The sequence below is a fragment of the Ailuropoda melanoleuca genome, chromosome 12 (assembly GCF_002007445.2).
Source record: "Ailuropoda melanoleuca isolate Jingjing chromosome 12, ASM200744v2, whole genome shotgun sequence".
Classification (NCBI taxonomy): Eukaryota; Metazoa; Chordata; class Mammalia; order Carnivora; family Ursidae; genus Ailuropoda; species Ailuropoda melanoleuca.
Window position 1 is genome coordinate 53,801,924 of NC_048229.1, and position 14,868 is coordinate 53,816,791.

The window sequence follows — 14,868 nt, forward strand, 5'->3', positions numbered from 1 at the left end:
TTCTGCGGGCTCCTCTGACACCCAGGCATACAAAATAGTCCAAGCCCACATTTTATGAGCCTCTCTGAGCCTTTTTTTCCCTCTTAGGCACGGAAGCCAATTTTATTTTGCCAGGAAAGTAAAGACACTTTCTGGAAGACTCAAACTCGCTCTAAAGAAAACCTGTAATTTAAGCAGACCTCTTGTTTGGCGGGGTCTCAGCTTTGGCTGCCCAGGAGAATCTCCTGGGGAGTTTAAAAGAGGCTGGTGCCCAGGTCCGTTCCCCCACAGGTTCTAAGTTAACTGGTTGAGAGTGGGGCGCAGACATCAGAATTCTTCATTTAAAAGATCTCGGCATGATTCCAACGTGCAGGTGAGAAGTTGACAGGCCTCCAAGTGACATTCTTCGTACCTCGGATTTCTCTTCTGGGGGGAGTGGGTGAGGAAGAAGAGGAGGGAAGGGAGGAGGGGTGGGGGGAGAGAAAGACAGAGATACAGACAGGCAGAGAGACAATTGACTACCCTCCAATTTATCCACTCTAGGTTTGCAAACTTTTGCCATTAGTGTGTCCTTCTTTTGAGTTAAAGCACTCCTCTAGGGAAGGACAATATATTAAGCTATTTTTAGCCTTTGACGCTAGTCACCCTGGACAGTGTGAGGGACCTGGACAGAAGGGTGAGGACCCCTCCAGGTTAGGGGAGGAGCTGCTGAGAGAAGTGGGGGCCTGTGGGAGGCTGACCTTCTGTGCTCCCTGGCTCCTCTCGGGTAGGACCTGGGTCTCATTTTTTAGAAGATGGGTTGTTGGATTTAGCAAGAAAGGCTGTGAACTGGTGTTTCTGATCCTGTGATCTGCTGTGAGCTAATAGGCCTGACTGTGAGGCCGGGTTTGGCACGGGGGACCCAGAGATGCCTTTTCCACCTCCTCACCCCAGGGAGAGCCTTGGATGTAGCCAGCGCTCACATGGCAGGAGCAGGTGTGCTTTGGGAAATGAGCCAAGAGCCACGGGAACTGGAAGGGCTGAAAGATCCATGCCAGGGGTGATCACGGAGGCCTCCCAGAGGAGGTGACATTGGAGCGGGGCCTTGAAAGGTTTGGTTAGTTTTTAGCCTCTGAGTGTGGGGTGCAGTGGAGGATGGCAGGGACCAGTTCTGGGTGCCCTTGAAGCTCTCTCAGCTCCCAACCCTTGTCACCCTTTATCGTGATTGTGCTGGTAATGCCACCTTTGGGGCTAGAATGTAGCCCCGCACACAAGGCATTGTGTGCGAGAGGCCCCACGGAGCCTCTGAGGCCCAGGGTGAGCCTGCTCCCAGCTTGCCCTCACTGAGGAACGAATGATCTGGATGCAGGCGGACACCTTACCAAGCTGTCCCCTCTTGCACGGAAACAGTTCTGCTTTCTTTGTCTTGCAAGGATGCGGAATTGTGGGGGGATCTCCCTCCCCTGGGACCTGGTCTGACCTGACCTTCGGTTAGATCCTCATGACTTTGGTTAGATTCTAATTAGCAATTGGTCATTTTCTGTGCAATTCCATTCACTATGTCTTCACTGTAGATTGTGTGAGGAACCCCAGTAGTCTCAAACGTCATTTTTATTCTACTTGTTTGTTTTCCTTACTTTCAAATAGCCCGCTTTTTATTGAAGGATATCATATTATAAAGAACCACTCCTGAGGGATGGTTCAGGAATGTCACAAACGGAGCACAGCCATGTCACCAGCACGCAGATCAAGAAACATAACTGGCGAGTGTCCCAGAAATTCCTATAGTGTCCCTTCCCACTCTGTACCCCCATCGTCCCCACCCAGGGAGCTCCTGCCTTTCCTGACCCCTAGCTCCTGAGGTTAGGTTTGCGGATTGTTATTTATAGGAGTGGAATTAGACAGAAAGCACTGACTTCTTCGGGTTTGGTTTTGACTTCTTTCTCATAGGATTTTGCGTGAGAGGTCCATCCATAGAGAACTAGTTGCTTTGTGATAATTCCGTTTTGTGAATGTATCATAATTTATCCATTCTCCTATTGATGGGCATTTGAGTAGTTTTCAGCTTGAGGTTATTGTGATTCATGCTGCTGTGAACATTCTAGAACATGTGTTTCGGTGGACATATGTACACATTTCTGTTGAGTAAATAAATACCCAGGAATGGAATTGCCAGGGTGTGGGATATGCGTACCTTTAGCTTCAGTGGCCGTTCCCAAAGCGAAGAGATGTTTATTCTCATCTCAGTCCCTAGACAGGGATGTATGAACTTGGAACGCTTGGGACTGGATAATTCTTTGTTGTTAAGAGGCTGTCCTGGGCATCGTAGGATGTCCCCGGTCCCAATCCTCCAGACATCAGGAGCACTGCCTCCCTCCCTAACTCACGACCATGAAAGATGTCTCCACATCTTGCCAAATGTTCCGTTTTCCCCCCGGGGTAGAGGGGCAACACTACCCATCACTCCTGCTGAGAACCCACTGCTCTAGGCTGTGGGTGCTCGAAGGCCCTGAGCTCTTCCTGTTGTTTCCCGCCCTTTCCCCAGGACCGGGCATGCCTGGGGCACTCAAGAGATTTGTGGTACCGTTTCAAAACTGGAGGTGAGCGGAAAGACTTGCCCGATGATCTGCTGGCCTGTGGCAGGCCCGGCCCCGGCCACGACCGTGCAGGGCAGGCCCACACGAGGCGGGGCAGTGGCTGGCGCAGCCCAAGGCCGGTCTCCGTCGGTGGGTGCTTTTGGGGACCGGCCCGCTGCCTAGGCCACCCCGTCTGACGACACCGTCTCCCCCGGCCCCTCCCCCCTCCCCCGGCAGGCGTGGCGTCCTGCACCTGCACGAGAGCAGCGGGATCCATGACATCGGTCTGCCGCAGTGGCAGCTCTCGCTCTGTCTGATGGTCGTCGTGATCATCCTGTTTTTCAGCCTCTGGAAAGGAGTGAAGACATCAGGAAAGGTAATATCTTTGTTTCTATTTAAGTTGGGACATTGGCCTGAAAAAGAAGAAATTTTTTTCCAGCTGTCACTAGATGGTCAGCAAAAAGCAAGCGTGGAAGGAGAGGTACAGAGCCTGGGTTTGCCCCCCTCCCCTGGCTCTGCCGCTGGCTGACTGGGAGGCCACGACAGGTCCCTTCCCTTCCCGAAGCCCAAGGCTCCCCAGCAGGGGTGAGGGGGTGCATCAGGGCTCCACACTTCTCCACCAAAGCTCCCAGGGATTGGGACACCCCAAGGGTCTTGGGAAAAAGCCTAAAGTGACTTACTGGCCTGCATTTGATAAATCACGAATTCTGGCCTAAAACGTGATGCACATTAGCTTCTTCTCTGGAATATAACCGCTGCCTCCACTAGCAAATCCGTGTGCTTCACCCTGCTCAGTACGAGTGCCTGCGAGGGTCTAGGTTTCCTGGGGAGAGGGGCGCGGGGGGCGGGCAGCCGCCAGAGTCGGCATTCTGACCTCGGTGACCCTTCCCCCCGCCCCCCGGATTCAGTCCCTCAGGGGGGAGTACACGCATCTCATGGCCCGTGTTGATTCTGAACCCAGGGAACATCAGAACAGCCCCATTTGGACCCTATGGGGTCCCTGTGGGGCTCGACTCTCCTGACGAGGCTGTAATTGACAAATGCTCTTTCCAGTGCTGTAATTAGCTACTGCTGTGTAACAAAACAGCCCGAGACATAGTGATGTAAAAGAACCCTTTTGTTACCGCTCGCGATGCTGTGGGTTGACTGAGACCCGATCGGTGGGTCTTCTGCTCCATGTGATGTTGGCTAGCTCCATACCTGGGGGCTTGGCTGAGCTGGAATGTCCAAGATGGTGCACACTCATGGACGGTAGTTGGTACTGCCTGGGAGCCCAGCTGGAGCTGTCAACCAGAGCGTCTTGGGTTGTTTCCACAGAACCTCTCCAAGTGGCTTGGGCTTCTCACAGCTTGGCGGCCAAGTTCCAAGAGCATGTTCCAAGTACACAAGCCCAGTGTGCAAGAAGCTTTTCTGGTCTCTGCTTGCATCATGCTTGCTATTGGCCCAACGGCCAAGACAAATCTTGTGGTAAAGCCCAGAGTCAGTGTGGGAGGGGACTAACCCAGGTGCGGTTTCACTGGGGTCACGAGGCAACCAACTGCCGTAATCAGGCCGGTGTGACTTTGTGAGAAGCCTCATTAGACAAGTGACTGGGCAAGTGGCATGCGTCCAGGTGATTTCTGGTATTCCCAGAGTCCTTGGTCATGCCATTGGGAGCAAAGATAGTGGCAGGGGACCAGCAGCCAGTGGGGCTGAAATCTGTCAAGAAAGGCTTGACATGGAACTTCCTTTCAGCATGTTGAAGACACAGTGCCTGGCCCAGGGAGGAACCCACATAAAATGCAGACCAGGACTGCAAGCAATTCTGGGATAGGGCAAAACCGGGCTAGGACAGCTACCATCCCAACACCTGGCACATAGTAGGTCTTCAGGAAGTATTTAGTGAAGGATTCATGTGAAAAGGAGGGAAGGTAGGAAGAAAGGAAAAACGGTGGGTGGATAAATAAGTTGGGGAGCCTCGCTGAGTGTTCTTTCGAACTCAGTACAACGTATTAAGCCTTTATGGACGCCTACTATGTGCCAGGCTTGATGCTAGTACTAATGACATGGGCATATATGAGACAGGGTCCTTCTCCAATTGCTTATCATTTTCTGTGCATTACAGATAGGCACGGGTCACCCAGTGTGACTAGTTTCTTGAGTCTTCATCCAGAGACACGTGTGTCTCCCTCAAAATACACGGTAATGGTCACAAACTGCACACACACTATTCTATGTCCTGCTTTTTAAAAAATTTCTTGACTTTACCTTGGAGATCATTTCATATCAGGTACTCAGGTTGCATTTTAACTCTACAAACTGGTTGTTTCAACTGTCCTTAAATCAGTTTAGCAGATCGCCACAATTTTTTGAGAAGGAAACAGACTGGGACGCGTTGCACGTGGTAGAGTTGGAGCCGGCTCGTGGAATTTGGATTTTAGCTACAGCAATCCGCGTGTTTGCATGTGTTTTGTGTTGGTGTACAAGGTGTTTATTACCGTCAGTTGTCATGGTGAAAAAAGCGAGAGATCCTGCATCGGCATTCGCTCTTTGAGCTAAAGAGCGTGGAGAAGGTGGCGTTTGGCCCAGGTCTCTAAGGACAGGAGCAGATAGGCACGGGGCAGAGGGAGGGGGTTTTTGGTGGGAGGAACCGCCTGAGTGCAGCCACAGAGGTGCCGAAGCCCCAGGCCAGCCTTGTCCAGCCCCTGTGCGCCTTTCCTGGGTATCAGGAGCAGGTGGCAGAATTGAAGCCGCAGGAGCTTTACTCCGGCTTCTGGCCTGGGCGTGAGGTCCCCACAGCTCCTGATACTACCTTCCAAGACGCGGTGCCCTACAGCCATCACCGGATCTGGTACAGCCGGCCCCACCTAGTGTAGCCCTTTGTCCGGAGCACCCTGTCTGCAGGGAGAGGATGGTAAGAAGGCATAGAGCTGAGCACGCTCAGTTCCTCCGTGCAAACGCACCTTCAAGGAGTCATGCCCTTCCCCAGAGTGTTGCCCCGGGGAACACCCCCCCACCAGGTGGAAACGCGTCAAACTGAAGCCACAGCCCACATTTTCCGTAAATCCCCCCCAAAGGAAGCCACGGTCCACATTTTGCGTAGATCTCCCAGCGGTTCTGGCGGCTGAACAGGGAAGGGCCCCCTGGCAGTACCGAGGGAGGGAGCTTTCCAGAATGGGGAGCTTCACTCAGGACATTCCTGGGCCCTGTCTTTAATTGTTTTTATAAACTGGCTCATGAGAAAATCAAGAGCATTGCTTATTTCTGCCCAGACTACATCTGGAACAGGACGGAGCTTTTCTTAGCAGGCTTCCACAGCCTCAGAGCGGCCCGAAATGAATTGCAAATGTTCACACTTCCCGTCTTGGCAAGTGAAGGCTCTGTGCCTGGGAGGGGATGTGACTTCCCCGGGGCAGCTGGGAGGGTGGGGGGCGGGGCACAGTCTGAATCAGGGAAAGGGGTGACCCTACCCACTCTGACCTCGGCCCATTGACCCCCTCAGGGTAAAGGGTGGGGAGTCAGCCCCCTGGAGTCAGCTGGGAAGCATCCTGGAGTCCTGCCTGCCTCCCCCATCCCCTGAGTCCTTGGCTGAACTAGGCTTTTAGATGATAAACCCAGTCACCGAGCCCCTGAATGTCAGACTGGCAGGCACATGGGGGCCATCTACTCCACACTGCTTGTACAACGGGGAGGCCGAGGCCTAAGGGGGACAGGGTGTCACCACGGTCTCAAGCACGGCTAGGACTTGGCCTTGGCTCCCAAATCCACAGTGGCGTGAGTGATTGAGAACGTGGCTTTGTGGCCAGAGCACCTGGCTTGGAGTCCAGGCACCACTAGTTCCTGCTGGGTGACCTTGGAATTCAGGCTGCTTGCTACAGAGGGAGGTTAATAATCGTGCCAACGTCCAGGGCCATTGGGAGGATGGAGGAGAGGTCCTTGGTGGAGGGCTGGCAGAGGGAAATTATTCAATAAATGATCCTCCTCCTGCCTTTGTCTCCTTCCTCGGCACCCCTTCCAGTGCTCTGTCTGGACCTCAGGGCTTTGCAGGCACTGTCGCCCCTTCTGCTTAGTGCAGCAGAGGGGAGGGGTGGGCCCGGCTCCTACCTGCTCTGTTTACATATTGGACTAAACTTTCAGAAACCTTGGGCTCCCCTCTGCCTGGAGATCAATCAAGACCACAGAACCGGCTGGGGGCGGCCCCCTTGTTTGGCCCGCAGCACGGCCAGGCTCCAGGCCATTTGGGAGATGGGAAAAGACTAGAACACCTCTCAGATGCTGGCAGAGAGTGGTGGGGTTGGGGAGAAAGCTGGACCAATTAAAAAAAAAATCCGAATTTTAGAATTTTTTAATAGAAAGGTCATTCTGTTCCTTGTGAGTTGCAAGTCCTAATCCTACCCAAGTCTTCCCATGAATGGTTCAGGACAGCTGGTTTGCCTGGCTTTAGTGACCTCATCAGACCCAGTTATAGTGACAAGTATCATCTACGTATGAGGAAGGAAGATGCTAAAATATTTACAGCTTCGTGGGGGTTTTTTCATGTAACATCAGTACACACCCCTCTCCCCACAAATTTTGTATGTCTTCATAATTTGTGCAAACGTCCCTAAAACCCAGTTTGGAGGATCCACATTCTGAATCATTCGAGTTTAAATCCGTGCGGTTTGGGAGTGCGAAAGCACAGACGGCTCTCCTCCCTGGGCCAGAGTAGACCTTCGTGCCCCGAGCAGTGCTTCCCAGCCTTTAATGCGGAAGAATCACATGAAGGGCTTGTCGAAACTCCAGACGGCTGGGTCTCTCCTAGAGAGGCTGATTCCGTTGGGGTGGGCTGGGAATTTGCCTTTCCGACAAGCTCCTAGGTGATGCTGATGTCTCTGGCCCATGGGCCACCTTGATCTACGCAGTCGTTGGCCTAATGCCTGGATCTCTGGCAAGATTTGCACACCTTCAGTGATGGGGACCTCACTGTCTCCCCATCTCCCTGGGAAGCTCATTCTCCCCTTAGAGAGCTCTAGTCATTAGAAAGTTCTAGTGAAGATCTTCGCTGTGATCACCGGCTGTTGGTTTGAGTTTGGCACCCTGCAGGGAACAAATCCTGGCCCTTGTCCATAGAAACACAAAGTGGGCGAGAAGTTGAATTGGAGGTGATGGAAAGCGGTGGCCTCCCTTGGAGACTGAGGACACTTGCCTAAACAACACTCCTTTTATGTCCTGCTCAGAGACTGGCAGAGTCTGGTTACTTGTGGCCAGAGATGCAATGTAAGTTGACATTTTGAGAGCAGAGAAGCCTGGGGTGGAGGTGACGAGAGCCCAAGTGTCCCTTCTCTTCCCCAGTGCGCACACTGGGCACGCGTTAGTAGGAGCTAGAGATTGGCCAAGGATCCAGGGGCCTTCGTTTTTGCACAAGATTTTAGGCAGCTGAGCTCACTTCTGCCAACAAATCTGAGAACTTTCCATAAGGCTCAGATGGTTTTGCTTTCAGTACATGTGCATGGACAAGACAAGCTCCTCTGTCTTGATGCCTGGCTGCCGTCAGGGTCAGCTCAGTCGTGTCCCGATGTTCCTTGTGTCCCGATGTGTTCCCAGTTAAATCCACGTTAGCCTCAGACTTGAATGAGTACTGCTCGCAGATCCCGTGGGAGATCCCTTGGAGTCAGACCTGAGGATGCTCTTTGATGGGTGAAGTATGGTCTCACCTGGCCTACTGGGCTGGCCACTGGGCCTGCAGCTGGTGACATGAGTTGCAGGGAACACAGCAGTTAGGACCCAATACAAAGATAATATGAGGGTTCCTCCCATGCCTGTCACCAAGGAGTTAGACCCATTTGTCCCAGTTTGGGAGAGTAAATCAGGGATTAATGTGGGGCCAACCAGAGGCAATGGCTTCACTTTCCAAGGCATGTTTTCCTCCTTATTCGTTTTTGGCAATTTGTCCTCCTGTTCCCATGCTTCTGAAAGAAAACAGATCCGCAAAGACTCCTCCCCCTCCCACATAGAACAAGGGAAGGACTGGGTGGCATGAAATAGAGGAGCCTGATTCCTCTTCTGATTGCCTCAGAAGACATGACCAACCATTGATGCATTTAATTACTCCCTGACTCATCTGCTTATTCATTCACTTGCTCGTTCTTTCATTTGTCCTTGGACTAACTTGGTCATCCACGAACCTCAGAATTATCACTGACTCACTCATCTGCCTACCCATCCGTATATTCAACAATTTACTTACGTAACCATCCATCTACCATCTAACTATCTACCCAACTGTATATCCAACCATCCGGTCATCCATTCATCCCATCATTTATCTGTAAACTGTCTAGATGCATCCATCCATCTATCCAATCATTCATCTATGCAACTGTCCAATCATCCATCCCTCTATCCAACAAATGTTTCTTAAGCACTCATGTATGCCATGTGCTGGGGATACAAGTTTGAAAAATATAGGGATTTTGCTTCCAAGGAGCCCCTGGTAGATGGGAAAGATGGACAAGGAGGATAAACCCCAGTCCTTCCCATGTAGGCATGGAAAACAGAACTTCGTGTTTTTCACATTTCATTTTTTGTGTTGAGCCCGTATCCTTCTAGGCCAGCAAAGAACTTAATCCTTAGTCATGTTTCAGAGATGCCATATTCTCCCCAGAGATGTGTGAAGATTCTAGGGGCTGCGTAGTGCCAGGGCTTTGGGAGAAGGGACCCTCAGGTCCTTAAGTCATGTGTCCTCGTTTGTTTTAGCTGAGTGGTCTTAGGGTCTGGCTGTCCCAGCCCTGAGCAGATTTTTTGCTGGAGACACAGTCTTCTTTCTGCAAGGCTCTCCACGGCTGCACCTGCCTAGAGCAGTGACTTTTAACCTTGACTGCCCATCTGCATCACCAGGGGGTGGGGGGAGCTTTCGAACCACGCTGAAGTGCAGGCCCCACTATGGACCGATTAAATTAGAAACCCCAAGAATAGGATCTGAAGTTGGACATTTTAAATTATAACTTCACACAGAGTGCTCTAATGTGTAGTCAGGAGTGAGAGGGGACAGCAAGGAAATCCATACAACCTTCCTCTCTCTCTACTTTTGGTCTCTGTTCTTTCACCTTGGTCAAGGGGGTAAGAGAAATGTTGCTTTTTACTCTGGGCATAATCTCTTTCTGTATGGGTTTCAGAGCGAGATGGTTTGTCTTTGTCCCAAATCCGACCCAAGATAAAGAACAGCAGGAGACTGCGCTTCCCGCCCCGCCACATTCCTTCTTGGAGGATGAATCCCTTCTTGAGCAATGAGTTGGGAGGTGGAGAAGGGAGGAGGGAAGGGGGCAGGGAATGCTGCGGAGAGAGTAAAGGTGAGCATGCTTAGATCTGCCTGGGGCCGCCTGAAGGGGTCAGGAGAGGCAGCTCATGGAGGAAGAGGTGCTGGGGGCCATGAGAACCTCGTCTCTGTCCTGGTGGCCCTTTGGGGCAGTGCCGTCTGCATGTGCGGACTCTCCCGCCTGGGTCCGGGCAGCTCGAGGGAATGGCCCGGCCCAGAGATGGAGCTTGCGGCTCGTGCCCGGTGAAGGAAGCTTTGGGGAGGGCATGCCTGGCTCCCTGGGCCAGGGCCTGACCCCACTGCCGGGCCCCCGGTGGTGGCAGAGCCAGGCTCTCACAGCAAGCCTGTCCACTGCCAGGTGGTGTGGATCACAGCCACGCTGCCCTACTTCGTGCTGTTCGTGCTCCTGGTCCACGGCATCACGCTGCCCGGCGCCTCCAACGGCATCAACGCCTACCTGCACATCGACTTCTATCGTCTCAAAGAGGCCACGGTCAGTGCCCAGGGACCGTCCGCCCTCTGGCCAGGGTTGGGGAGGGTTCTTGGCGTGAGCGGTGGTAGGAAGTCAGTCCCAGCTGGGCCACAAATCTGCGGCACAGCCTGGGACGGAGGACAGATCCTTCCCTCTCCCGGCCACAGCTTCTCTGTCTGACTGATGCCCATTTGATCTGTACCTGACAGTCCCCCAGCTCTGGGGGTTCTGTGGCTGTGGTGGCGTCCTTTGCAGACTCCTCTTTCCAAGGGGAGCAGTATTCTGTCCTGGGTCCTGGTACCTGCCATGGCCTCCTAGCCCCCCACCCCCACCCCAGCCACCCCAGCCTTAATTCCACCCTCTGGCCCCTGCCCTGCCCTCTGCTGCCATCCTGTGATGTGGGCGGAAACAGCAGCAGCAGCCGCCACAGGGTGGTCTGGACTCTGCTGTCTCCCCCCAAGCTGCCACAGCCTCCTCCAGCCTGCCGTCCTGCCCAGGGCACAGACGAAATGAAGGTGGGGTGAATGTGGAGTGGAGCCCAAGGCAGTGGGACCAGGCTGGGATCAGAGACAGCCTTGGAGGTCCCAGTGCCTCGATCATCTTCCAACCATGGCCGAGATCATTTCCGCCTCCTCCCTGAAGCCCTCCTCAGTGACGACACCTCAGCGTTTCCCCTCACTATTCCCAAAGGCTTCTTCACACTCTCTGAGCCCACAGTAATCCCCGCCAGTGGGAGCCACACAGGCTTAGGAGGGACGTGTCCCAGCACGCACCTCCCATAGTTACAATGTCCCAGCGCACCACAGTGTTCCGGTCCAGTAACCGAGGGGAAACCTTTTCCTTAGTCACTGTCAGATAACAGAGCTCAGGACTCGCATCGGTCTTGTAAATCATGAAACAAGTCCGAGTTCTTTATTCTCCACCGGTTCAAATATCCTATCTCGCCGTCGACTCAAAACTGAGCCCGCATGCTGTCTCGGGGAGCAGATGTGTCCTCCCCCATCGGATTGCTTCCCTTGTTGCACCCTGTGCTTGCAGAGGAGGGGAAGCCTAGGGTAACATGAGTGAGGTGACAGAAAACTCTCGAAAATCACACTGGCATGAAGCTCTTGGTCCAAGTGGGCTGGGTCTAACTGTCCCCTCCGTGCAGATGTGCAGACAGGTGAAACTGACTGGGGCTAGAAATTGGGGGCGGGGGGAGGTGGTGCTCAGATCTCCGGGCCCAGCCATGTGTTTTCATCACCCAAAAGATGGAACAAGTAACCCCAGGGCCCGTGCCCCTCCCCTGGCGGAAGCTGCCAGGAATCCTTGTCCCTTTTCTGAAGATGCTGTCTGTGTAACTCCTCAGATGGTCCTACCCTTTGCCCTCGCTCCATCCACATCTGAGCCTAGCACTGTGAGTTCAGCAACTTTCTTTGAAAGTCTGGACATCAGACTGAGGCCGTGAGCTCGTCCAAGCCAAGCTCGCTCACAGGCACCAAAGCCAGACGCTGCTAGAGGGGCCACTGTCTCTCTCCACCGAAGCTTCCCGCAGGCTTCTGGGGAGATGTTGCGTGGCTGCCCATCGCGGGTTCAGACCTCCTTGCTCAGGTCTCAGACACCCCGGGGCTCCCCTGCCTTCCCGGAGGGGCCCTCCCGTGCTCTAGGCAGCAGAGGGCGATGGCTCTTGTCTGCCCGTTTCAGGTGTGGATCGATGCGGCAACTCAGATATTTTTTTCCTTGGGGGCTGGATTTGGAGTCCTGATTGCCTTTGCCAGTTACAACAAATTTGACAACAACTGCTACAGGTAAGATCCTTGTCAGGGCTCTGGAAAGCTCTAGATCCTGGGGACCGACCCCTGGGCCATGGGAGAGAGGGTTCTGGTCTGAGGCAAGTCAACTCTTCTTGGGTTTCTTCCTGTGTGCAAGGAGGCAGAGGGGACCTGCCGTGAACTCCAGAGGAGGTGTTCTGTGAACTCTGACATGGCTTCTGGGGGGGGGGTTCCTGATGAATGCATCTCAATGCAGGACACCTCTTAAACATGGAGGTCCTCACCTGGGAAGGTTGAGGCCGTAGAGCTGGGAGGTCATGGGGATGGGTAGCTGGCGCAGCGGAGCGCTGTGTGGCTTTCGAGAGCCGACAGCATTGTCTATCTGTCCATCTGATGCCCACACAGGCAAAGGTTGGTCGCACGAGAGGTGAGGGCCTGGCAGGGTCAGAGGTGAGACCGCAGGGCAGACTGAGGGGTCCGCACAGGGCAGCAGAGTCAGAAAACCACGTTGCAGCTCTGGTCTCGCTCAGCATCCGACACTGCCTCCCGTGGGCCCAGCGCTGTGGGGGCGTCAGACGGGGGCACACGTGGGTCCTGCTCCTGTCGCTCTCGCGAGGCTTCAGATAGAATCGCACTCCCTCTAGTGTGTGATGGAGGGGGATGGACACATGCCAGCGGGGCAGGCTGGGGAAGCAGGGTGATCAGCCCTCTGCAGGGGCTCAGCAGGAGCAGGGAGGGGAGTTCGAGGGGAGCCTTGGAGGATCGTTGGCATTGGTGGGGACAAGCCTGAGCAGAGCCAGGGAGGTGGTACGTCTGCGGGCCAGCAAGTGGACTGATCTGGCTTGTTCCAAGACTGCGTGTTGGGGAGTCATGGAAAGGAAGCCAGGAAGGAAGGTGGGGTCATCTCAACAAAGCTCTCGAAGGCCTGGGTGAGACGCTGAGAAGCAGTTGGGAGCTACGGGCAGTTTGCTGAGGAGGGAGGCTGCTCATGTGATTCCCCAACAAGAGCTGGACATGAGCCCCTGATCTCAAAGTGGTTCACCCAGAAGCTGTCAGTCTGTTTCCTGCACCTGCACGTCCTGACCCAGTGGGGCACTGGGGTCCCCATGGCAGCAGGAGGGGTGGCGCTGGAATCGGCGGCTCCAGAGACAGTGCGGGGCTCGGGGAGCTGGGTGGGGGAGTCCGGCCACCTGACACCATGGTGCTCCTCTCCCCCAGGGATGCCCTACTCACCAGCACCATCAACTGTGTCACCAGCTTCGTCTCCGGGTTCGCCATCTTCTCCATCCTCGGCTACATGGCCCACGAGCACAAGGTCAACATCGAGGACGTGGCCACTGAAGGTGCGTGGGCGGACGTGGCCGGGCGGCTTTCCTGTGGGTGGCTGCGGGAACGAGAGGGCTGGACCTGGAACCTTCCACACTGTCTGTGTCACGGGCTTTCCCTGAGGCCGTTGGTGGGCCTTCCAGGCCGTCCTGGTTCCTGCCTGTGCAGCAGAACCTTCCCGTGAGTCGGGCTAGGCGGGACCGATTGTGCAGCCCCCGTGCTGAGCACTTGACCTGCCTTCATGAGTCCTCACGGTGCTGTGAGCCAAGTGTTAATCGACCCACTTTAAAGGTGAGAAAGCTGAGACTCAAGCCACGGGAGTGGCCCAAGGTCACCCAGCTCGTGAGCCACGGTGCCAGCATTCAAGCCCTGAGCCGTCCGGCCTTAGACCTTGTCCTCCCTGCTGCTGCTCCTGTTCTCACGGCCACAGAGAAGCTGGGCCTGGGAGGGAACCTGGATGGGCTCTGAGGACGAGAGATTTTTGAGAGCAGGAGACTTCCTGAGGGTGCAGGGGGGTGGGGTCGGCAGCCTGTGGCCTGCCACTGTGCGGGCTCGGCTCTCTGGCCGGGCTGCTGGAGGTCAGCCTCCTTGGGGGCATAACAGCCTGTGAGCTGGGGCCGGCGTCCCCTGTCATCGCAGACCCTGGGATCGCTCTGCCCCAGGTGACTGACCAAAAATGGCGGGGTTGGCCGGGCGGATGGGCCTCGGCTACTCTTCCACCAGCCGCATCTCAGACCAGCAGGCCCAGCTCTTGACGAGGTCCTGCTTGTTTCTCACAGGAGCCGGCCTGGTTTTCATCTTGTATCCAGAAGCCATTTCCACACTGTCGGGATCCACGTTCTGGGCGGTCGTCTTCTTCATCATGCTCCTGGCTCTGGGAATTGACAGCTCAGTGAGTGACCTGCTCGGGAGACCACGTTACACACACTGGGGGCGGGGGTCGGGGACACCCTGGGCCTGACCCTCCTCACCCCCCAACGACTCAGCCTGAAGTGCCCACCTGATTGCTAGTCGTCTCCAAGAAGCCCTAATTAAAGGCAGACAAGGAAGTGCGTTCCTCTCGGCCCAGGCTAAGGACTGGTAGGAGCCCCCACGGCATCACAGAAATCCCTCCCAGAAGCTCCTAGCCACTGAGCCGGCCCAGGCCCTCTAGGGAAACCGAATGCAGGGAGGGTGTGTGTGGAACGTTTCTTCCGTTTCTTCCGTCGCCAAGCCCTCTTCTCCTGAGAGTTCATCACCAACAACCAATGAAAACACTCGGATTCCCATTGGTTTCTTAGAACCCTTTATTTTACCCATGGACAAGATTAGATGTAGTGACCTCTTTACGTCTGCGCCCACCTTTGGCTTGTCACCCCGGAAGCTTGCAGGAAGTCTTGGAGTAGGGCCGGTGAAGGAGGGTCGTCTTGCTGCCTCTTTCCTTCCGTGGGTTGATTGGCCAGGAGCAGCGCGTTGAGAAGGATTCTGAGGCCGCTCCCAGGCTCGTAGGAAGGAATCCCGATGGCGGTCAAC

The 14,868-nt window shown here is 54.7% G+C and overlaps 1 protein-coding gene across 2 annotated transcripts in view; it reads left to right on the top strand.

Moving 5' to 3' along the window:
- The window catches only part of SLC6A2 (solute carrier family 6 member 2), a 46,398-nt gene that overhangs the window by 22,811 nt on the left and 8,719 nt on the right, over positions 1 to 14,868 (top strand). For both annotated transcript variants that reach the window (XM_034638961.1, XM_034638962.1), the window contains 5 exons: positions 2,772 to 2,910; positions 10,166 to 10,300; positions 11,963 to 12,066; positions 13,249 to 13,373; positions 14,136 to 14,248. In XM_034638961.1, the coding sequence (XP_034494852.1) occupies positions 2,772 to 2,910; positions 10,166 to 10,300; positions 11,963 to 12,066; positions 13,249 to 13,373; positions 14,136 to 14,248 (616 nt within the window). The remainder of the gene's footprint in view (positions 1 to 2,771; positions 2,911 to 10,165; positions 10,301 to 11,962; positions 12,067 to 13,248; positions 13,374 to 14,135; positions 14,249 to 14,868) is intronic.